Source organism: Syngnathoides biaculeatus, chromosome 5 (assembly GCF_019802595.1).
Source record: "Syngnathoides biaculeatus isolate LvHL_M chromosome 5, ASM1980259v1, whole genome shotgun sequence".
Taxonomy (NCBI): domain Eukaryota; kingdom Metazoa; phylum Chordata; class Actinopteri; order Syngnathiformes; family Syngnathidae; genus Syngnathoides; species Syngnathoides biaculeatus.
This window is the reverse complement of record NC_084644.1, coordinates 15,323,404-15,348,149: the sequence shown is the minus strand read 5'-3', so window position 1 is coordinate 15,348,149 and position 24,746 is coordinate 15,323,404. Positions and strand designations below refer to the sequence as shown.

Below are 24,746 nucleotides of genomic sequence, written 5' to 3'. Positions count from 1 at the left end.
GACACCCTGCAGGTTCACGGTGCTGAGGGCGGGCGTTGTTAACCCGAGCCATGACCGATCCGGCATCTTTTGATGAACACTCATATTTTTTTGGCAAAGTTTTACGCCAGATGCCCTTCCTGACGCAACCTTCTGCATTTATCCGGGCTTGGGATCGAGCTACAGATTGCACTGGCTTGTGCAACTATAAGGCTGCATTAATTTCATCTATCCATCCGTTTTCTATTGCTTTTCCAGGTCGGGTCGCAGGGGAAGTAGCTTCAGCAGGGATACCCACACTTTCCTTTGCCCAGCCACTTCGTCCAGCTCTTCCGGAGGGATCCTGAGATGTTCCCAAGCCAAGAGACATAGTCTCTCCACAGCATGTCCTGGGTCGTCCCGGGTGTCTCTTTTCGGTGGTACATGCCCAGAATACCTCACCAGGGAGGCAACGGAATCAGATGCCCCAGCCACCTCATCTGGCTCCTCTCAATGCGGAGGAGTGGCTCAACATTTGAGCCCCTCCCGGATAACAGAGCTTCTCACCTTATCTCTAAGGGAGAACCCGGACACCCTGCGGAGGAAACTCATTTCAGCTGCTTCTATCCGGAATCTTGTTCTTTCGGTCACGACCCACAGCTCGTACCCATCGATGAGGGTTGGAACGTAGATCGACTGGTAAATTGAGAGCTTCGCCTTTCGACTTAGCTCCCTCTTTACCACAACGGACCGATACAAAGTCCGCATCACTGCAGATGCTGCACCGACAGGGGAATCTGCCAGCCGTTCTCAGCTGACCCCCACAATACGTTTGGGCCTGCCACGTCGGACCGGCATCTTCCCCCACCATCAGAGCCAACTCTTCACCAGGTGGTGATCAGTTGACAGCTCTGCCCCTCTCTTCATCCGAGTGTCCAAGACATGTGTCGCAAGTCCAATGACACGATCACAAAGTTGATCATCGAACTGCGGCGTAGGGTGTCATGGTGCCAGGTGGACATGTGGACACCCTTATGTGCGAAGATGGTGTTCGTTATGGACAATCCGTGCTGAGCACAGAAGTCCAGTAACTGAACACCACTCTGGTTCTGATCGGCGGGGCCGTTCTTCCCAATCACGCCCTTCCAGATCTCACTGTCATTGCCCACATGGGCATTGAAGTCCCCCAGCAATATGATGGGAGTCCCCACAGGGGGCGCTCTCCACCACCCCCTCTAAGGACTCCAAAAATGTTTGGGAACTCTGAACTTTTGTTTGGTCCATAAGGACAAACAACAGTCAAGACCCGTCCCCATACCTGAAGGCGGAAAGAGGCTACCCTCTCATCCACCGGGGGTAAACCCCAACGTACAGGCACCGATCCAGGAGGCAATACAAACTCCACACAGGCAGGTCCGGGATTCAACCCGGGACCTCAGAACTGTGAGCCCAACTGTAGATTATTGGTTGTTTGTCACTATGCCCTGTAGGGGTCTCACCTCTCCTAGGTGTTATGGGTTGGGTCCCTTATCTGTGTGCCTCGAGTATTAACTTCGGCAGTCTACGGTAGTCGCTCACTGTGTTCCATGTTCTCGGAGTTTGAAAAAAACTCATTGCTTCAGAAAACTGTATGACTGTATGCACGCAGATGAAAGCCAGTAGCATTTACATGGTGTCAGAAGACAGCAGATACAAACTATCGCCTGTGAGTAACTTTTTTCCTGGGCCGTTTGTTTTCATTTTTCGCCAGACCTATAATCCTATGCTAACTGGCTAGCCGAGCCGATGACACTGTTCATCTTTTTTTTTTGCCAAGTCACGGCGGAGGGTTTTTGCAGGCCAAACCTGGTCGTTTTTTTATGAAAATGTTGCTGAAAGCTGGTGTGTTTTTGAACGGGAGTACAACATTTTTATTGCTGCAGCACGCCCGAAGAAGCCTCCAAAGACAAAGACGCACATTCTCCTTAACCTGGCCGGCCCTGTAGCCATTGACCACGAATGCTCCTTCGTATATGCGGCTGAAGTGTGGAGGCACAGGGATAATGGAGCAATTATCACCCGGTGAAGTCCAAAGAGGATCCAGAGTGCCTGAAAAGAAAATTCAGGGAAATGTGCAATTCTCAAAGCAACAGGACAGCGGACAGGCACAAATTTCATTCACGGAATCAAAGACAAGGTGAGAGCATTGAATCTTACATCGGTGACTTGAAAATTAAAGCTAAAACTTGCCACTTTGGAGATTTGACTGACGTACTTATATCTGATCGCATTGTGTGTGGCATTACCAATGACTTTTTGAGAAAATTTCTGCTGAGAGAGAGTGAACTACCCCGGCCAAAGCCATCTCAGTCTGTCGCATTCGATGAAATAACTGCGGAAAACAGTAAAACACTATCCACCCAGGTCACCCACGTGGATCCAGTGAAGCCATCTTACCTCAGAAAGCAGATGTCCAGGCCCCAGACACCCAGTCAGACCATAACCAAATGCAACAATTGCGGGGGTAGCCACTGGTCAACTGTGGAACTTAAAGTGGACACTGGAGAGAAGTGTAATGTGCTTCCACAAAAAAACTTTCATGCAGGTGTCTACAAGAAAGGAAATCACACTACAAAAGACTGATGCAAACCTCATCACCTACGGAGGCACCAGGATTGAAACAATGGGCCTCACCATGCTGTCATGCTACCTGACGGAGGAATATACTATAACACATAACCCAGGCGCCGCCGACCCACTGTTCGAATACAGCCCCAACGGTGTAGTCCGACACGTCGGTAGTGAGAGCGACGGGGTCCCCGGGGGACGGGTGGGCCAGCATAGTGGCCCGACTCAGCGCGGCCTTCGTGGCCTCGAAGGCTTCGACCCTCTCGGCCGTCCATTCAATGTCCTGGTTGGAGGCCTTGCCCTTAAGAGCCTCATAGAGCGGGCGCATGGTGTGGGCTGCCCGGCGGATGAACCGGTGATAGAAAGTCACCATCCCCCGAAACTCTTGGAGCCCCCGAGCCGAGCGAGGTTGGGGAAAAGCAGAGACAGCCTCCACCTTTGACGGAAGGGGGGCGGCGCTGTTTTTGTTGATGAGATTCCCGAGGAACTGGATGGAGGGCACCCCGAAAACACACTTCACCGGGTTGACGATCAGGCCATGCTGCTTGAGTCTCACAAAGAGGTCCCGGGGGTGCCTTATATGTTCTTCCTCCGAGGAGCTGGCGACGAGGATGTCGTCCAGATAGACGAACACAAAGGATAAGTCTTTGAGCACCAAATCCATTAACCGTTGGAAAGACTGGGCCGCGTTTTTTAGTCCAAACGGCATCCTCAGAAACTCGAACAGGCCAAACAGTGTGACTACAGCCGTCTTGGGAATGTCTGAGGGGTGCACGGGGACCTGCACCAGGCCGACCTTGGAGAACAGGCTTTTGCCTGCCAGGTGGGCCGAGAAGTTCTGAATGTGGGTGACAGGGTTGCACCCGCCCTCTGGTCTAGGGATGAAGTGTAGCGGCAAGGCCCATGGGCTATCCGAGTGGCAGACAATGCCCAGGCGCTCCATGTTGGCAAACTCGGACTTAGCGACTGATAGCTTCTCGGGGTCGAGCTGTCGGGCTCTAATGTGAATCGGGGGCCCCTTGGTCTCGATGTGGTGCTCGACCCCATGTTTAGTAGCGGCAGAGGAGAAAGTGGGCCACGTCAAGCCAGGGAACTCACCAAGGTGGAGCTGATACTTGGTGCCATCTGAGAGTGAACTGGAGAGACTGCCACAAGTTGCCTCATTGCGTACTACACAGGCAACCGTGGAGAAAGTCAGTGTGTCCACCAGACGACCCTTCTTAACGTCCACCAGCAGCACAAGGGCACAAAAAAAATCAGCGCTGAGGAGAGGGAACAAAACGTCAGCAGTGACAAAGTCGCATGTGAAGCGCTGACCCCCGAAACACAAGTCCACAGTCTTTATGCTATAAGAGCAGATAGGGGTGGCCCCTGAGTCCCGCCACCCGCGTCCTCCCCAGTGGCAGTCAGGACGCTCCTCTGGGGGCCGGTGTCACAAAGGAATTTGCGCCCGGGAAGGGTGTCCTTGACGAACAGCAGTCGGCTCTTTGCGCCCACGCTCACAGCCGCTACGGAGCGCGGGCTTTGACGTTTCCCGATGCATCGCAGTTGCAAGGGGCGCGGCACCTCTTCGCTTTTGCGCCAAAACGGGTGTGGAAGTAGCACAGACCGGTGGCGATGGGACCCCTGCTGGATGCCACCCCCGTGCCCGCGTTCTCTCGGAAACGCCGGGACTGACGTTGGGGTCACCAGTGTAGCGCAGAAGAAAAGGAGTCGGAGGTGGAGTGTTGAACACAGGAGCAAACCTCATTTTATTGCAGACATTGAGAGTGAACCCATTACGGTGGGAATGCTCTTAACACCCTAACACCGGAGGAGTAACCAACAATAACGTCCGTGAGAAAAACTCGTAACCTAACTCGAGGTCCCGTAGGTGAATTATGTAGACCACCACAATCTCTTATGGACGTACAAAAGCCAGTAGTATTTCCACCAACGCTTTCAAGCTGCCCCATTGTGCCGCTAACTGTTAAGTAAATAAAACAAAAAAAAAGTAAGTGGAATACTTTTTACTTGTCTACAGAAACATCAGCACAGTGCAGTCCTGTATCATGTATGCATACCCGCTATACAGTACATGATACAGTACTCTACTAAAGCGTTTCTTCAGTTTCACTGATGGCAGTACTGGGCAAATATTTCACCGTAGAAGAAGAAGAAGGCTGAGGGACCAACCAAGCAGGCACCTAAGCTAAGCTAACAGGAGCACCAGGCAAGGCAAGCTCCTATCTGCTGCTATAACAACAGAACATTACTTTCCTCCTAAACTGTCAGTTGCAAGTATACTACGAGCACCATTAAATGTGTCTTCTTTAGGAACAACAGAAGGAAATGGTACGTTCTTGCAGCTAGGCGTTTTATTGAACCATGATACTGGAGGTATGATTTATTCTAGGCATTTATTTCGGTAACACAGCAAACAACAGGAATGACCTTGCACTTATTACGTAACGTTGTTTTTGCTAGTGTACTATTGGACATGGCATGTATTGTCAGAATGTTTAGGAAGATAACGTTTATATCAAACTTATCTACGCATTTATGTCACCTTGGCTTGTCGATACCATGATTGCTAAACATACTTTTTGCCATTTGAAGCGTATTAGTAGAACGACTGTGACTTTACACGAGTATTTTATCATCATTATTATTATTATTATTTGGCCAACGTCATTCTTCCTATTTTATATAGTGTTTTTGCACACTAGTTAGTCGGAGCACTTTGCAACAATTAAGAAGGCAAGCCGTTTGTTACCAGTAAGGCAAAACTACTCGTGGACATTTGTTGCCACTTTTAGGGTCCAGGAGACTAATGTTAGTTGTGCAGGATATTAGTTTTGTAGACAGGCTAATTGCATGCTAGCAGGACAAAAGTGGCTTTAGTAGTTGGGGGGGTTACTATACAGTCATTGTGCCTTTTTCTTCTAGGTTTTGTGTGGTCACACACTGACTGCTATTTGGAGTTGTTCATAATTCCATTCTAATGAAGAAAAACAGCCCCTAAGCAAAATTTTACCACTACCATTCTCCATTGCATTTATAATGTCCTGGTGATGGGCATCTGTGTGCGCACCATATAAAGGGCCATAAATTTCAACTTTAGTTTCTTTGCACCTAACACATTTCACCACATGCATTTGGAAGACTTTAGGTGACTTCATATTTGGAATGTGTTGTTGGTCTTGAATGTTTTTCTACAGTTCCAGCCTTGCCACGCTAATCCGTAAGTGAAATATATGGAGAAGACAGGAGCTTGCTGGCACATACATATAATATACCATATACCAAAGTTTGGTATATTATAGGTGGTCAGGGTGGCCATCCAGTCAGAGAGGAAGACCCAAATATTTTACTGCGTTACGGCAGAGAGCCACAACATATACATGGATATCATTCCCTCCTCACACACTTACCTTTGCTCAGTCAGATTCATGAACAACATGTTAACAAGAAAAATTGACTCCTACAGAGTACCAGGACAACAGGCCAGTAATTAAAAATGATAAAAATTGCATCCTCTTTCTCACCCAGGCAAACTACCAGTTCGACCAAGTCCTGTCTTGTATGTCACAACTCTCATCGAATGCAACACTAAAATACTCACATGATTGGAGGTCTGAGCGCAACTGTGAATCAGTAGCTATGCTAATGAACGATATTCTTTGTTCAACAGTGTTGCGGGACAGTTGAGGTCTGATACCCTTGTAAGATTTTTGTTTTCAGGACACAACATTTCAGCGACATCACCAAGGCAGTTTTTAATGAATTACCCTTCAATGTATGGGTCTTTGGCCCTTCAAATGCTGCAAGCAACTTGAAATGATCCAAGCATTCGTCTCTGGATGCTTCATTATTTAAAAAAAAAATGCATCTGCTTTTCTGTGTGATTTTTCAAAGTGACAAACTTGTGACTGGGAAGTTAGTCCCTTTTGGAAATTCCAGGTTGATGTTAGCGTAGTGTGAGCTCAAGTAAAGATTATAAGCTGTGAAATGCAATAGACTTCAGACAGAAAAGGCAGAAAGTGAGTTGCTGTTGCGCTCAACAACAACAAAAAAGAGCTCTTTTGCTCAGGTAAAAACATCCTCTGTTCATCCACATATTTTTGTTTCACTGTTCACTTTTTACCTGGCATTTTGAGAGTGAAATTGACAAATTATTTTCTCCAAAGATCACCATCCTACTGGGAAACTCATGCCATTTTCATTCAGTGCACATCTCAGTTTTGCGAAAATATTGTGCTAACCTTTACTGCTGGGGTCACGTGACCCTGGTTGGGAGACGCAAGGGAGACGTATTCTCTGTGTCGAGGTTGTCCTGCTCAGAGTTAACTCTTCCTTCTCTCATTGCACAGCTGATCTGGATGGACAGTAAAGGCACTCTTCCCCGGTCGGCATCACATTTTTTTTCCTTCTCACCCTCCTGCTACGCAGTCCCGCCTCACACAGATAGTGATACACTATGCACACACACACTGAGCTTGTTTTCACAATACCCGTAACAACCGTTTTAAACTCAAGCAATGCTCGCTCACAACTATTGTAATGAACTGCAGCAAAGCGCGCCCATGCACAAAAACAGAACTTCAACATGTTTTTGTGCCTTCACGAGAGTTGCACAAAAAGAGGCAAAGACCCACATGTGGCTAGAGAACCGCGGGTTGGCCACCCTTGTGACCTAAATAAATCCTAATTGCAAGAAATTTCTGCATTTCCTTCAATGTCAGGGTCAGCTTCTTGGCTGTCTGAACAATAAGATTCCTCTAATGCTGTGGAGAATTTCTGGGGACCATGGCTTGTGCTGTAAGATGTTACTACAAAAATGTATGAAAAGACTACAACAATGCAGTACCTCAAATTTATTTGGGTTTCATCAAAGGCACTTTAAGTGGTCAGCGTGTGATGACTTAGCAGTGCCACAATCCCTAGTTGTGCACACTTGTGCAACCAAATTACTTTTTTATTTCCCCCGCCCCCCCATTTGATGTTCCAGGTCATTACCCACATTAATAATGAGAAACGTTTCAATTTCAGACTAAATTCCCCATATTGTGAATGTGAGTCTGAATGGTAAGTTGTTTGTATGTGGCTTGCAATTGGCTGATGACCAGTTAAGGATGTTCCAAAATAGCTGGGATAGGCTCCAGCACACTCGTGATTCTGGTGTGGAAAAGCAGGATGGAAAAGGAATGAATAAATGCTCTTATTTTTTTTTTTATATAACAGAAACCTAGAGTTTGAACAGTGCTATGTTGATTTCTAATATTCAACTTATTGTCACTTCTGATGGCAGGATTGTTGATGGAGCGATTGCTGAAGTCATGAGCTGAAGTTCATCTGTGCAAAGCACAGCATCAGCCATGTCTCTCCACTGTCTCCTTCGCTGTACCATCAGGTAGCGCTGAGTGTGGTCAACTACTCAGCTGTCACACTAGAACAAAAATGCTAATAAGGGTAGGGAAAAGGTTAGGGTGGCTTTTCACTTCAAAGCACCAGGAACTACAATTATGTAAAAAAATACAGGTACATTGTATAAACTTGTACGGCTTTGAAATAAAAAGATTTGATTCTCAACTTTGATCTTAACTGTAAGAGGTTTCACCGATGCATGGATTGCCATGTACCATTGAACTCTTGAATTCATGTATTTTCTTCAGACTGACTGTGCCTAGAAAAAGTATTTACCTCCTTCTGATTTCTGTGTTTTTGCTTATTGAATACACCAAATGTTTCAAATCATCAAACCAATTTTAATATCACTCAGAGACAACCCAAGCAAATACAAAATTCTGTTTTTGAATGACAATTTTTTTTTTAAACCTTTCTGACCCTCCGTGAAAAAATAACTGCCCCCTCCTGCCCATGTTAAATCACAAAGTCCCTATGACTAACCACAAATTTAGGAAAGGTGAGTTCTATTGAATAAATGTGTTGTAGCTGAATGAAGAAATCACTTAACCTCTGTTAGAGAATGTAAAGTGGGGTACAAAATCTCACCAACCAATGCATCATGCCACGATCAAAAGAAATGAAGAAAAAAGTAATTGAAATCCCAGAAGTTTGGAAAAGGTTACAGAGCAATTTCCAAGGCTTTGGGGCTCCGCTGAACAACTCAGAGCCATTATCCACAAATGGAGAAAACAGAACAGTAGCAAACTCGCAGGAGTGGAGGACCAACTAAAATTACTCCCAAGAGTACAACGATGACTCAACCAGGAGGAGAATCTCGAACAACATCTAAAGACCTGCAGGCCTCGCTGGGCTCAGTTTAAGGTCAGTGTTCCAGACTCTACCATAAGAAAGACACTAGCCAAAAATGGCACCCATGGGAGAATCTTCAGGCAAAACCACGAGCTGTCAGCAATAAATACAAAGGCTCCTCTCACATTTGCCAAAAAACATGAAGACTTAAGAAGAAACATTGTGTGGACTAACAAGTCAAAAATTGAATTTTTTTGGAAGGTGTGCGGCATAAAATTGGCACAGCCTTTTATAAAAAGAACATGCCAACTGTGAAGAATGATGTTTGTAGCATTGTGATGGTCTGGGGCTGCTTTGCTACCTCAGGACCAGGACAACATACTGTAAATTATGGAAAAATAAATTCTGCTTTGTACCAGAAAATCCTGGAGAATATCTGGTCATCAGTTCATGGCCTTAAACTCAAGTGATCTTGGATCATGCAGCAGGACAAGGATGTGAAACAGACCAGGAAGTCCACGTATGAATGGCTCAAACAAAAAAATAAATAAATGGAATTATTGGGGTGGCCAAGTCAACGTCTGGATTTAAATCCAATTGAAACGCTGTTGTGTGACATTAAACGGGCAGTTCATGCTAGAAACCTGTCCAATATGGTGGAGTTGAAACAAGTTTGCAAAGGAGAGTGAGACAAAATTCCTCCATAGTGATGTGAAAGACTCATCACCAATTTTCGCGAACACTTGGTTATTAGATTCAGGGGGCAGTTACTTTCACAGAGGGTCAGAAAGGTTTGGATTTTTTTGTGCCTTAATAAATTTGTCATTTGAAAACTGCATTTTGTATTTCTTTCCTCTGAGTGATATTAAAATTGATTTGAGGATTTGAAACCGGCGGCACAGTGACGCAACTAACTAGAGCCTTGGCCTCACAGTTTTGAGGACCGGGGTTCAAATCCCGGCCCTCCAGTGTGGAGTTTGCTTGTGTTCCCCGTGCCTGCGTGGGTTTTCTCCAAGCACTCCGGTTCCCTCCCACACCCCAAAAACATACAACATTAATTGGACACTCTAAATTGCCCCTTGGTGTGATTCTTAGTGCGAATGTTGTCTCTCTATGTGCCCTTCGATTGGCTGGCAACCAGTTCAGGGTGTACCCCGCCTTCTGCCCAATGATAGTTGGGATAGGCTCCAGCACTCCCACAATTTTTGGGAGGATAAGCGGCTCAGGAAATGGATGGATGGATGGATGATGAAACCTTTGTGTGTGATTGCTAGGCAAAAAAAAAAAAAAATCGGGGAGGGGGCAAATACTTTTTCACAGTACTGTAGCAACATTTTAAATCACTTTTAATCCTTTTTAATACTTTAAAACTAAATACACAGTAACCATCCATTATTTGTATGGTTCTTGTGATAATGTAGGATACAAAGTTATTTGAGAAACTGTATGTTCTACCCATGCCTGTGTGGGTTTTCTCAGGACTCTCTGGTTTCCTCCCACATCACAAAAACATGCATTAATTGGAGAGTCTAAATTACCCCTAAGTGTGACTGTGAATGCCACCTAGTGTTTGTCTCTATGTGCCCTGCGATTGGCTGGCAACCAGTTTGGGGTGTACCCCGCCTCCTGCCCGAAAATAGCTGGGATAGGCTCCAGCACTCCCCGTGGCCCTTGTAAGGATAAGTGGTTCAGATAATGGATGGGATGGATATTTGTATGCCACTTGTTGAAAACATTGTTCTGTACATCTTTTTTTCTCCTCTGTAGACTAGAAAGAAAACATTTAGCAACAAATTTATTCCTGCAGAGAGCTCTGTCTGGAGCAGATGCTGTCAATGCTCTGAGGCCATTTTACTTTGCAGTCCATCCTGACTTCTTTGGTCAATATCCCAGGGAACGGGTAAGTCATTCAAACGTTTGCAATTTTTGCTTCCTTTGATTATGCAACAAATTCATAGTGATTTACTGAATGGATTTACGTATATGTGCCCCTGTGTAATTTAAGGTTTAATCTTGATTATCTAATTCAGCTATTCTCCAACTTTGAAGAAACAATTGCTAGAAAATTGGTCTAGGTTTTAATTTAATCTTAATTTATTGTGCAAATAAAAAACACTACATTAATTTCTTCTTTGGAAATAAGACCATTAGCACTCATTTGCTTCATCAGATGTGATCTTAAATATTTTACTGTAGCTTTACATGAAATTACTCTCAATTTACAATTAATTCTCATGAAAATGTTCATTTGACTGTATTTCCCAAATTATCCAATTTAAAGTTCCACTATATACATTGTCAAATAGATATTGTTATGAAAATTATGTATAATATTATTCACTTCACGGCACAGTGGGTCTGCTGGTAAAGCGTTGGCCTCACAGTTCTGAGGACCCGTGTTCGATTCTGGCCCCACCTATGTGGAGTTTGCATGTTCTCCCCGTGCCTGCGTGGGTTTTCTCCAGGCAGTGCAGTTTCATCCCACATCCCAAAAACATTTGACATTAATTGGACACTCTAAATTACCCCTATGTGTGATTGTGAGTGCAGTTGTTTGTCTCCATGTGACCTGCGATTGGCTGGCAACCAGTTCAGGGTGTACCCTCCCTCCTGCCCATTGACAGCTGGGATAGGTTCCAGCATTCCCCGCGACCCTCGTGAGGATAAGCGGCAAAGAAAATTGATGGATTACTCACTTCAATGTCTATACGAAAAAATAAATATGAGCGGAGAGCATGTCATTCATTCAGAAAGTTGCGGAAGTCTCACCCGACATCCAAGTGGTACCCATATTGCCTGCTACGTCATTTACCGCTGTCACACTGGGACAGTCGCCATTGAGAAGACACTGTGTCACTTGCTACGGGAGATGAACAACAGAATTGTTTGAATTAAACAAAAACAGAGTGTTTTCGAGCATTTTTCTGTCAGCCCACTGCATTCAAATCTTGACTTGACAAGGACACTGCAAAAGCTTAATTTTGTTTTTGAATCCATTCAGAAGTTGAATTGCTGGTGTGTTTTGGATCATTATTCTGCTGTAGAACTCAATTCAACATCAGCTTGAGGTCACAAACCCATGACTGAGCATTATCCTTCAGGATATTAAATTGTTGAAAATGTTAAGCACCCCAAGACCATCACATTACCACCACCATGTTAGACTCTTAGGATGATGATCTTTTTCTTAAATGTTGTGCTACATTTACAGTGCCATGAAAAAGTATTCACCCACTTCCTGATTTCTTTTTTTTGGGGGGGGGGGGATATCTATCACACAGGTTTTCAAATCATGAAACCAATTTAAATACCACTCAGAAACAACACAAAGAATTACAAAATGGAGTTTTCAAATGACAATTCAATGTATTAAGGCACAAAAAAAAAAAAAAAATCCAAACCTTTTTGAAAAGTAATTGCCCTCGGAACCCAGTCATGGGTTGTGCCACCCTTGCCAGTAATAACTGAAATCACACGTTTCCGATAATTGGTGGTGAGTCTTTCACATCCCTCTGGAGGAATTTGTCCCACTCTTCTTTGCAGAATTGTTTCAACTCTGCCATATTGGAGTGGTTTTGAGCATGAACTGGCCATTTAAGGTCACACCTTAGCATCTCAATTGTATTCAAATCCAGACTTTGACTTGGCCACTCCAAAAGCTTTTTTTTTTTTTTTTGAGCCATTCAGAGGTGGAGTTTATGGTATGTTTCACATCCTTGTCCTTCTGCATGATCCAAGAACACTTGAGCTTGAGCTCATGACAGATTCTGCTTCAGTGATTTATTCATTGAAAAGCTCTTGATGTAATCAGGCTTGAGTGTATCAGTGAAAATTAAGTAAAAATTGTGATTAACCACAATTAATTAATAATTCAACAAAGGGGTATTTACATTTTCACAGGTCGAGGTAACTGAGTAGTTTTTTCCCATAGTAAATGAAATCACCACTGAAAAACATTGTTTTAAACTCATTCATTCATTTTCTGAACCGCTCGAGTTATATTTGTCTGTTTACCTTTGATCTTAAACAAAGTGGGGGAACTGTACAAAAATATAAGAATTTCAAAAGGGGGGCCATACATTTTCATGGCATTGTTACCTGAGGTGTTTATGGCTTTGATATGTTTTGCAGGAAGTGAATGAAAATTCCTTAAAGAGGTTGAATGGCTACTTGGAAAATCTCCAGAAAAGTGGCCCACGTTCAGTTCAGCCATTGAAACTCACCTTTTATGTGAGAGACACAAAGGATAGCGGTGACATGCAGCAAGAGCTCCTTACTTCAGGTACAGGTTTCATAAAGTAAAATTGCACATGCTATCCATCTGTTGTGTTACTATACAAGCTTTAAACATTCTTACTTGTTTTAAGGTTTTCGTTCGGTGAGCTTTGTCCTGCACACGAATGATATCCTGAGCACAGTGACGAATGTGTTAAAGTCCTGCAGTCTGCCCATGGAACACATGAAGGGATTTAAAGGCGTGACTCAAGCTTCCCAAAGTCCTGCTGAAGCCACCATTCCTTTCTACAGACCCATCAAGTGGGATAAGAACTACTACACCTTCACTGGCTGCAGAGACCCCGAGGAGGAGCTCCAGCAGGCCACAAGAGTGGAGCCTACTCTCAAGTTAGTAAACAGTGGACTGACACTTTGCGATGGAGACTCAAAGGGGATTTTTTTTTTATGGGCAGTTGGTTTTATTTTGGTACATTATTTTGGTTTTAGTTGATGGTACACAGATAATTGTATCTGTTGACTTCCTGTCCACCCATCAAGTGTAAAATTAAAGAACCACTGAAGTATTTTGTTAGCTGGCTATTTCCACAAACGTGTCTGTTAGTGAGCTGTTCTAAATTTTATCAGAGTTTGGCTAATTGAAATGACCCACCCCATTTCTCCATTCATAGTTTTTCCGTCTGCCACTTAAAAACTATTGCCATGCAGCACTGTCTAAAACACTTTCATGCCAATGAGAAAAGAAAAGCAGAGTTGCTTTGAGTTTTTTTGGATGCTCAAATTAGCGTTGGCAGACAGTGATTATTTGTCTCCCGATCGTACTTCATTAAATCCTGCTGAATTTGGACCGAATGTTGTGAATCCTCGACGTGGGACGCCCCTGGTAACGATTTCAGTGGACTAAAATTATCATCTGTGTAATCTTAGTACCCAAATTTGAGCCGTATCGTTCGTGTTGAAGCTGCTCAGCCGACCTTAGTATAGCCTAGCTCACTAACAACGAGACACGTTTCTGATCAAATCGTTGCTGTTGAAGAAACATCAAATGTAACTACATAACTTGTACAACCTACACAACCTTTGTACAAGGAGAACCATGAGGATTTATAGGAAACTGCACAAGTGAACTAACCTTCAACTACTAGACTGGAAGCCATTGTGGTTTGAATCTCTTACATCTCCATATCCTTTATCTCCATATCATTTATTGTTTCCTACTTGAACTTTACTTACCCACATACCCTTTTAACTTTAACATAGCCTAGGTAGTATGTGAATTGTGTACCTTTTGTGCTGACTTTATTTGATTGCTTTTATTTGACTGTCTGCAGCTCAATGGGGGCGTCAGGAAGGGCATCCGGCGTAAAAACTGTACCAAACATATATGAGCGTTCAAACGAATTTCATATCAAATAGGTCGTGGCCCAGGCTAACAACACCCACCCCTGGAACTGTTAATCTGCAAGGCGTAGGTAGAAATTCAGATAATGTGGGTCGAAGACAAAAAAAGAAGAGGAAAGCGGTTTAGTCTGCAGAAAAAGAGAAATGCATAGACTCTACAACTGTGTGTAGGGACTTTGACTGTTGGGAGTATGACAGGAAAAGCGCAGGAGTTAGTTGAATGATGATTAGGAGAAAGGTTGATATATTGTGCCGTTTTATGGTTAATATTATGTTGCCTCCTACATTTAAAATACAGAATTAGCTTTTGTGCACTGTATTGTCTGTGCTTTCATCCTGGATCAGGCTGTGCCAAGGTGGAATTTGAAAATTAAACATCATCTCATCCTGCACTTTGTACTTTGGCTTCAGACGAGACTTTACCCACTCGGAAAAGAGAAAATCTTGTCCAGTTTAACCACTTTTTCTTCGATTCCCCAACAGTCATTGCATCTTAAAAGAACAAGATTTCTTTTTTAACTTTCTCCATTAATAGTGAAAGTAAACATAAGCAGCATGTCTAGCTCGTCTTTGCTCTACGTTGCCCAGACACAGCGGTGGTGGATGCTGTCATTATAAAACACATTGATGGGCTGCGTAAAAACTGTAACATTTGTTATTATGTGTATGTCTTTAAGAGTGGGGGGAGGGGCGGTGCAGGTGTAAGGTAAACTAGGAAAAAGAGAGTGTGGCGGAGCAGTGGTCGTTAGAGAAAGTTCTTTGTGCTGTCTAAAAGAAACCAGTGGCTTCTTTTTATTTTTTAAGACCCCATCACACCATGACGTTCTGGTCAGCGTTCTATAGCGTTTGAGGAAACCCATGGCGCCGGGATAGCAGCAGAAGAGCGTTGTTTGAACGCTAGTGAACGACAATGATCGCTGGGAATCGGCGGAGAATGCCGGTCCGGAAAAAAAGTTTTGAACATGCACAAAACTTCTCACCGAGACCAGCGTTCATCAACGTTTAATTTTAAACGCTGCAGAACGTTCAAGAACGTTCGTGGAACGTTTTACTAACGGTCGCTGAGCGTTGCACGCGTTTGGCTATCGTTAGTCAGTCGTTACTCTAGCATTACTTGGTTGTTACTTACCGTTTGCTACCGTCGGACCGTCATCACTGGGGTTTTCATGGTGGAGGGTCTCCAGGGGGTGTCATGTGGTGCGTTACTTCTCGGACGTGCTCTTCCTCCTGGTGTTCTTTTTCCTCCAAAGACATTGCTAGTGAAAGAGGCTTTGCATTCTTACTTGCACCGCTAGTTGCTGAAGTCCGCGCCCCACCTTTTTTTCGTGTAGGCGGCATGATGATAACTGTTGAAACTCACGAGAACAACTGAAGTGACTGAAATTTCAGACGTTTTCTTTCCCGTTCCACTGTAAAAATTACACGCCAGCAAAACACTATTCTGTCGTTATTCTCCCGTTAATCACACGCTCAACACGCTCGGCTAACGTTGACAAATCGCTCGTCACGCGCCAGTGACACGTTAGCACACGCTAATAGTTTTTAGGAGTATCTTATTTGGTCGCTGTTACACGCTTCTTGTGCGTTAGAAACACGTTAGTCATGCGTTAGACACACGTTAATCACACGCCAGATGTGTCATCCTCATTTGAGAACGCTGAAAAATAGAACGATTGAAATGTTCAGAGAACGTTGACCAGAACGTCATGGCGTGACGGAGCCTTTACAGTACGTATGTGTATTGTGCCATTAGATGAAACAACCAGTGATCCCTCACTCATTGAATGACATTGCAAAATGCCACAAACTGAATAGCTGTATATTATACTTTCAATTTGCATTGGATTTTTTTTTTTTGGGCGTAACGCAGAATATCTGCTATGAGACTGTATCAGCGGTGCACAATTGCGCACGTGCGCAGTTTAGAGGGAGCATTGGATGACGTGTTATTTATTTATTTATTTTTGGGGGCACACTGTCCCGCGATCGACCAAGACGCATTGAGCACCCCTGCTCTAGATGGACAGGAAGAGCTCCCAGAAGACTGGAATACTACTGCCAAAGTGATCAGAGAGGCAGGCAGGAGAGTACTTGGGGTGTCTTCTGGTAGGAAAGGGGAGAAGGAGACTTGGTGATGGAACCCCAAAATGCAGGAAGTCATCCAAGGAAAGAGATTCGTAAAGAAGAAGTGGGGCACGGAGAGGACTGAGGAGAGGCGAAAGGAATACATTGAGATGCGAGGTAGGGGAAATGTGACGAAGGCTAAACAAGAGGCATATGACGACAGGTACACCAGGTTGGATACGAAAGAAGGAGAAAAGGATCTCTATAGGTTGGCCAGACAGAGGGATAGAGATGGGAAGGAAGTGCAGCAAGTCAAGGTGAATAAGGATAGCGATGGAAATATGTTGACTGGTGCCTGTAGTGTGCTAAGGTACATGGAAACAGTACTTCAAGAAGTTGATGAATGGAGAAAGTGAGAGAGAAGGAAGAGTAGAAGTGGCAATGATTAGTAAGGGGGAAGTGAGAAAGGGACTCCAAAGAATGAAAAATAAAAAGGTGGTTGGTCCTGATGACATACCTGCTGAGGTATGGAAGCAATTTGGAGAGGTGGCTCTGGACTTTTTGACCAACTTATTCAATAGAATACTAGCGGGCAAGAAGATGCCAGAAGAATGGGGGAAAAGTGTGCTAGTCCCCATTTTTAAGAACAAAGACGATGTTCAGAGCTGTGGAAACTATAGAGTGATAAAGTTGATGAGGCACACACTTAAGTTAGGGGAAAGAGTAGTGGAGGCTAGACTGAGGACATAAGTAAGTATCTGCGAGCAACAGTATGGTTTCATGCCTAGAAAGAGTACCACAGATACATTATTTGCCTTGAGGATGCTCTTGGAAAAGTACAGAGAAGGTCAGAAGGAGCTACATTGTGTATTTGTAGACCAAGAGAAAGCCTAGGACTAGCCTATGAGTACCAAGAGAGGAACTGTGGTACTGCATGCGCAAGTGTGGTGTGGCGGAGAAATATAGTACAGGACATGAATTAGAGCAACAAAACAGTGGTGAGATGTCGCGTAGATGTGACAGAAGAATTTAAGGTGGAGGTAGGACTGCATCAGGGATCCGCTTTGAGCCCCTTCCCATTTACTGTCGTACTGGATAGGGTGACAGATGAGGTTAGACTGGAATCCCCATGGACCATGATGTTCGCAGATGATATTTTGATCTGCAGTGAAAGCAGGAAGCAACTGGAGGAACAATTAGAAAGATGGAGGCACGCACTGGAAAGGAGAAGAATGAAGATTAGCTGAAGTAAAACAGAATATATGTGCATGAATGAGAGGGGCGGAGGGAAAGAATGAAGCTCCAGGGAGAAGAGATAGTGAGGGTAGACGACTTCAAATAGTTGGGGTCAACAATACAAAACAATGGTGAGTGTGGTAAGGAAGTGAAAAAACTGGTCCAAGCAGGGTGGAACAGCTGGCGGAAGGGGTCTGGTGGTCTATGTGACAGAAGAGTCTCTGCTAGGATGAAGGCCGAAGTGTATAGAACAGCCAAAGTTGAATGTTTTGGAGACAAGGTTCGAGAGAGCAGACTTCAATGGTTTGGACATGTCCAGAGGTTAAAGAGTGAGTAAGAAAGGTAGAAGGGTGCTGAAGATGGAGCTGCCAGGCAAAAGAGTGAGAGGAAGACCAAAGAAAAGATGATGGATGTTGTGAGGGAGGACATGAGGACAGTGGGTGTTGGAAAGGAAGATGCAAGAGATAGGTTTAGATGGAAAAAGATGACACGTCGTGGCAACCCCTAACGGGACAAGCCGAAAGGAAAAGAAGAAGTTTGATAGTAAAACTTTTTTCCTTTGTGGGGTTCTTCAACATCTGTGGAGCCTTTTGAGGTCTGAACAATTTGTCCAAGGGCGCTCATGCATTTTATTTTTGGTTTCTCCTCATTGTAAATAAGACCATAGCACAGTATATAGTTTCACCTGTTGAAACATTTGAGAATTGGTCAATGTTGGGCTTCCCATTGTGTTTGTAACTTCACTGTTCGTAAATTTGGCAGCTTACTTACTGTACAACAGCTCTTTGAAATTGTTGACGCTGTGAGGTTTGGGGGATATTCCTCACATACATAGATTCTCATACCAAATGACAACTGTGATTCTGTAGTTTGGTGATATTGACATTTGGCAGCTGAGATGATCTTAAAAAAATACAATTCATGCTGTCTTAGTGGGGGATTGCCTGCTCTCACACTCTTATTTAGATTATGGGCTCAACATGCAATGAGGAGAAACCAAGACAACTCTATATTGGTGACTGACTAGCGGCATTGAGCGTTTTAGCAGAAACTTCAATCAAAAAGGCAATAATATGAATGTATATTCATCTTTTCTTTGTCAGCATGTGGCTTCAAAACAATGAATCAGAGGCTACAAAGAAGCTCCATAATAGTCTTCCTCGGAGAGAAGAACTCAAACGGTTGAAGAGGGAACTGTGCCACAAGTTTGACCTGGCTGACATCAGGTACTGTACACTCGTCATTTCTGTGTAACTGTAGCTCCAGCAAACACATGAAAACATCAAAGATCTTTTGACTGCTAAAAACTTTTTAAATTGATAACTACATTGTGAAATGTTTGGGACTTGAGCCACATGACTGAAGTTAGACTTGAGTCAGCATTTTTCTGACTTGTGATTTGCTTGGGTAAAACTCATGAATGACTACATTGACAGAGATTTGGTATTAAAGAAACAGAATGTTGATTTGAAGTACATTAATGATGTTCTGTTTCAAGTTGAAATCTGGATTTTCAAGATAGTGCCATTTTTTTTTTTTAAGGAAAATGTTTTTTTGTCAGACACACGAAACTGGGAAGCCACTTCATGATTGGATCTGCAGTGTAGAAGCCACCGAAACACATACAGTACTGTAATTATGGAGGAGCTTGGGAGATCATTAAATTTTGATTTAATTGATTTGTAAAAGCCGAAAAAATACAATAACAGGTTTGCAATCCAAATATTGTAGGAGACGTCCACAAATTCAATCTCGCTTTTTGATGAGTGTCATCAGACTACCAAAAATTTTGTATGTGTTACCGTAAACATGAGGTTCTAATGTGCAGGTGGCAGCGCAGTTGGGGAGTGACCCATAAGTGTTCTCAGCTTCAGAGTCTCAATCGACTGTCAATGCAGAATCCAGAGGGAATGCTCAACCTTCAAGGTAAAAACTGTACTTGGGTCTCTGACCAGGCTGACTGATATTTTTCCGTTTGCGCAATGGACATCATAGCATGGGCTGAAATTCACATCTATGTCTGCTACTAAGATATGTAAAGGTTGTGCTGTATTAAGGTCTTTATTGTATTTATGAATCTCACACTAACGTACAATTGTGTTAAACATGATGTCAAGTTGAGATATGCCATGCTGACAGGCCAAAAACACAAAGTGACTTAAACCAAAAATTCCTCCTCACCTTTTTTTTTTTTTTTTTTTTTTTTGTCCTTTCAGATGATCCTGGTTAAGTAACTAAATCACTATCCATCATCCATTTTCTTAGCCGCTTATCCTCACAAGGGTTGCGGGCATGCTGGAGCTGTCAACGGGCAGGAAGCAGGGTACATCCTGAACTGGTTGCCACCCAATTGCAGGGCACATAGAGATAAACAGCCGCACTCACAATCACACCTAGGGGCAAATTAGAGTGTCCAATTAATGTTGCATGTTTTTGGGATGTGGGAGGAAACCAGAGTGCATGGAGAAAACCCATTCAGGCACGGTGAGAACATGCGAACTCCACACAGGGAGTGCCGGGATTGAACCTGGGTCCTCAGGACTGAGGCCGATGCGCCACCATACTCAGACTAAATAATCGGAAAAAAGTATTCTTGAAAATAAAAATTGCAAAAAATGCTCTTGACATCTTTCTGGCAGAATAAAGAGCCACTGTCACTCAATTTAAGTACATATAAGGGAGTTCTTTTGGTTTCTACTGTCTTTTAAGAGTCCCATAAAAAATCTCTGCCACTAAAATTAAACTATAATTTTACACAAATAAGAGCTTCAGTGACTGAGTGTGCTGCCTTGACCTCCCTGCAATCAATAAATCTTTCACACATTGACTGCACTTACTGGTTGTTTACTTGCGCAACGTTTCTTAAACCTGCGGAGTCCCTGGACAAAAAAAAGCCTTGAAAACCTGCTCAGTTTTAAAAATTTTAAAATATTAAAAATATGCGAAGTTTTACTTAGACTAGCACCATCACCATTAGAAGGCTTTATCAAAACAGAAAAGAAACCATACTTCAAAGACGCAAAACACTGGCGCAATATCTTGAGGCAATTGTGAATTACCTTTGAGGCCACAAGTCTCAAACAGCTCAAACTCCAGGCCCGAGGGCCAAAGCTGCCCCGCTGTATCAGTTCATTTCTATCATGTCATTTCATGTGGCCTGCATAAGCAAATCTCTGCATCTACTGGATGTTATTCCGGACCAAAGTATCAAATTCATTTCACGTTTAATGAAATTGAGACATTGTAAGCGTTTTGAAATAAGAACGTTAGAATTAACACGTGCAGACAAGCCCGTTTAGCGTTCTACCTCATTAGAAGATGTGAGTCCTGTCATTTTCATCAAAGGGTATACCTCAACTATGAGACAAAATGAGGAAAAAAATGCTGAAAATCAGATTGTCTGATTTTAAAGAAATTACCAGCAAATTTTGGTGGAAAATAACTATTTGGTTAATAACAAAAGTTCTGTCCATTCTCCAAGCTGCCTATCCTCACAAGGGTCACGGTAGTTCTGGAGCCTCTCCTAGCTAACTCATACTCGCTAGTAATCCTAGTGAAGTAGGAACCCCAACCACTGCCCACCCCACATACACACCCAGGAATTCTCATGTATGTGTATCTGAGTACCAGAATAATTACAATATGTAAACAGTATTTATACTTTGAATATTTGAGACTAAGATTATAACAGTCACGTATTTATTTGCTGCACAAAGTGGTTGATTCCTCCTGCTGGATCTCGAAAAGGATAAACGTGCACAAGTAGTCGCCACCTCTCTGGCACCGCAGAGCAAGCTTTCGCTGAGGCACAACGCTGAGGTGGCATTGTAACTACATAACCAAAAAAATGTATCGCTTGAAAAGAAAAGTTATCACAATTACAACACTAAGATACAGTACATACTGTATGCGAGCCAGTCCACTGCGTGGATGAGACAACGTGCACAACAAGGAAATGGGTGGGACAAGGGAAGGTGCAGTTTGAGGCTTCGATGATACGTGACCAATCAGCTCACGGAATACAGCCACTCGTGTTCTCATTGGTCGATGTCATCCCGGGAACCAATCAAATTTTTTTCTCTTCATTGTTCGAAGTTGTGCTGGGGATGTACCTTGTAACAATGCGTGTTGTATCAATGCGCATAATATAGTATGTACTGTAAGATGATCTGGCTTTTTTTTGGGGGGGTGGGGTTGAAAAGAAAACGTGATGCTCTGAGTCCGTAATAGGTGAAGCACAAAGTAGAGAAGGATTGTTGTACTCCCATTTATGTTCCTTTGCTTAATAAACATAGAGGTTGCCTGAACTCTTGGAATACACAAAAATGGTTAGAAATAACCATATGGTTAATGTCAATTGATAGAATTTCATAATCCTTAGAGATGACCTGGTCTAAGATGTGATCTTGAGCGTGAGTTGGAGTCTGAACATGTTGGGAGAGGTCAAATGTGTCTACTATGGAATGAAGTTCTTAAAATGTTTTTTCCATGTTATTGTCAGCATGAATGTTAAAGTCCCCTGTTATGACAAAATTCTAGTCAGTATAAATAACTGACAGAAGTTCTGAAAAATCCTCCATAAATTTTGTATTGCATCTTGGCGGTCTATAAATTATTAAAACAATAACCTTTAAGTAAAAACAGAAATTCAAAAGCGCTGAAATCACCCAGTATAATTTATTTACACTGAAAGAATGACTTAAAAATAACAGCAAATACGACTGGGTTTTTTCTGTTCATTTGTTCATAAAATTAAAATTAGCTGGTGTTGCCTTATTTAAAGTGGTATTGCAGTTACTTTCTGTTATCCACGTTTTATTTAATAACAAATAGTCCAGATCATAGGTTGTAATGATCAACATTGATTTGTTACCAAGTGACCTGATATTAAAAAGAGCCAGTCTCGCAGAGATAGCTGGAGACAATGGTTTGATAGACTCACATTTTATCCTCACCAAGTTGGATGTTCTACTTTTTTATTTTGTCCCATAGCTCTTTGACCAACTTTCTGTCCCTTGTAATTACAGGAATGAAAAATGCCTCATCTCCATAGGGGTCTGGGTTTTAAGGACAATTATAAACCTTATCTGAGGGATATTAAGTATTTTTCAGGGAATGTAGTGTAATGGGATATTTCAATCCATAAAATGAACACGTATTAGTTAATGAACTCATACAAGCTCATCTCCAGGTCACACTGTTGTGTTTGCTGACCAATCGGGGATGAACACCTGTGGGCATGTCATGCTGGGAACTACGGATGTTCATCATCAGTGGACCAAAGTAATGCACTTCCTGTACCTCTCCTTTGAGACCACGTTTGGGTTCCCTCACAGTCCTCACCTGCTCCATTTGTGTACCTTCCAGCTGTTCGAGCAGCTTCCCAGCTTCCGTGTCCTGCATCAGCAGGCCGAGAGGCTCAAGGAGAGGATCAGTCTTCTCCTGGGTGGAACGCAAGTCGTTCATGGAGAGAGGCTGGGACTGGTCGAGCCCATTGCAGAGCTCTATAACACCCTTAACACCTTCCATAACAATCTGATATCACAGAGGCTATCTCTACACCCCAGAAGCCTTGAGGGGCTCAACATGATACTGAAGAAGTACACGGTCTCATTTTTTTTTTTCACCTTTGTTTAGATTGGCTTGGACGTACTTGATTAAGGAGACCTGATTTGTCTCTTAAATCATTCACAGGGGCCGGTGTAGTCCTGACCTTCATGAGATGGGTCACTTCATCATACCTACCAATTGTGACCTGCTCAAGCTCCAGGCTTTCCTCCAGAGCCACGCACCCAGTGCCAGACAACGCTCTCAACATAGAAAACTGTAAGTCATAAAGGTCAAAATAATAGAATCAACTCTCAGCATGATTTTCAGTTCCATATAAACAAGAGTGTCGCTCATTTAGTTTCATTCACGTTGTAAATGCTCAACTTGTCTCTGTATGTGCAGACTGCAGGAAGAGGAGGAGGCTGTGATGAAGCTCTGTCTCCAGAGTCTCTCTCTTCAAGGTCTTTCCAAGGAGCCCAGTGTCACCTCCAGCCAGATAATTCTTTGTTGTAAAAGGTTGTTGGACCAGCGTTCACCCCTCATGCTGGGCCTCCATGTTTGTGTTTCCCACTTTTACTCAGTCATGCAGGATGGAGAACTTTTTATTCCATGGGACTGGAAAGGTTGAATCCAACATGGTTTAGTCAGTCCACAAAGCACCTTTCGCGTAGTGCTTTATTAATGTGAACCTACATCTGTTGGTTTTCAACAAATGGTCAGGCAATTTACAATGACCTGAATGATGACTTATTTAGGAACTATTTAATACAGTAACTGACATAATTTCAGAGGACACATTTTTTTGCTGAGGAAGACCAAAAAGAGGAGTCATGTTTGTATTTAAACTGTAAATTTTGAGAAAATGGTCATTACTGCAAAACAGTAGTTGTGGAACATGAAGACTTGGCAAGGGGTCTGATATTGGTTGTATTCAGGTGGGGGTCAGTGTAGTTCATGTAAATTTAAACTTCACAGTTAGCTCAGTTCTACTTGTACTTACACATTGCTCAGTCCTTTTTAGTTATTATTTGGTTATTTGGACACATGACAGTGAATTGTTCTCTGTGATCTATACTTTTTTGTGGAATTTTGTTTTTAACCAAAATAAAAGTTGGCTTGCTATTGGTCGTTGACCAGTTCAGGGTGTAGCCCGCCTCTCGCCCTGAGTCAGCTGGGATAGGCTTTAGCACCCATGTGACTCTCGTTAAGATAAGCGGTACAAAAAACAAATTAAGAAAAGTTGCCATTTTCAACTTATCTGTTGTTTGGGACTACCCTATAGCTCCTTTTCTTTTACTCATCAACCATTTCTATTGTCAAATCCATTTTCCTTCCTATATCCGAGGTTGCGTCGCAAGGGCAGTCGCTTTGGTGGGGACAATTGATAATTGACAAAAAACATGCACTTCAAATGCTATCAGGGTCGCACGCGGCCCTAAAAGTCCCTAAAAAACCCTAAATTTTCGAAGGTGCATTTAGGGGCTCCTAAAAGTCCTTGA

General features: G+C 43.1%; 1 protein-coding gene across 6 annotated transcripts; it reads left to right on the top strand.

Annotated features, from left to right (window-relative positions):
• Positions 1 to 4,650: 4,650 nt before the first annotated feature.
• Positions 4,651 to 24,372, top strand: tcaim (T cell activation inhibitor, mitochondrial). 6 transcript variants are annotated; one of them, XM_061820395.1, is made up of 12 exons: positions 4,700 to 4,782; positions 4,882 to 4,899; positions 7,856 to 7,957; positions 10,531 to 10,663; positions 12,895 to 13,045; positions 13,131 to 13,386; positions 18,801 to 18,923; positions 19,526 to 19,623; positions 22,889 to 22,980; positions 23,065 to 23,297; positions 23,392 to 23,523; positions 23,650 to 24,372. In XM_061820395.1, exons 3-12 carry the CDS (start codon positions 7,923 to 7,925, stop codon positions 23,873 to 23,875), a joined length of 1,479 nt encoding a protein of 492 aa, XP_061676379.1. In that variant the 5' UTR covers positions 4,700 to 4,782; positions 4,882 to 4,899; positions 7,856 to 7,922; the 3' UTR covers positions 23,876 to 24,372. The 6 variants fall into 6 exon arrangements, with proteins under 6 accessions (XP_061676382.1, XP_061676380.1, XP_061676379.1 ...); XM_061820398.1 differs by lacking the exon at positions 4,882 to 4,899 and having other exon boundaries at positions 4,651 to 4,777; XM_061820396.1 differs by lacking the exon at positions 4,882 to 4,899 and having other exon boundaries at positions 4,657 to 4,782.
• Positions 24,373 to 24,746: the final 374 nt, after the last annotated feature.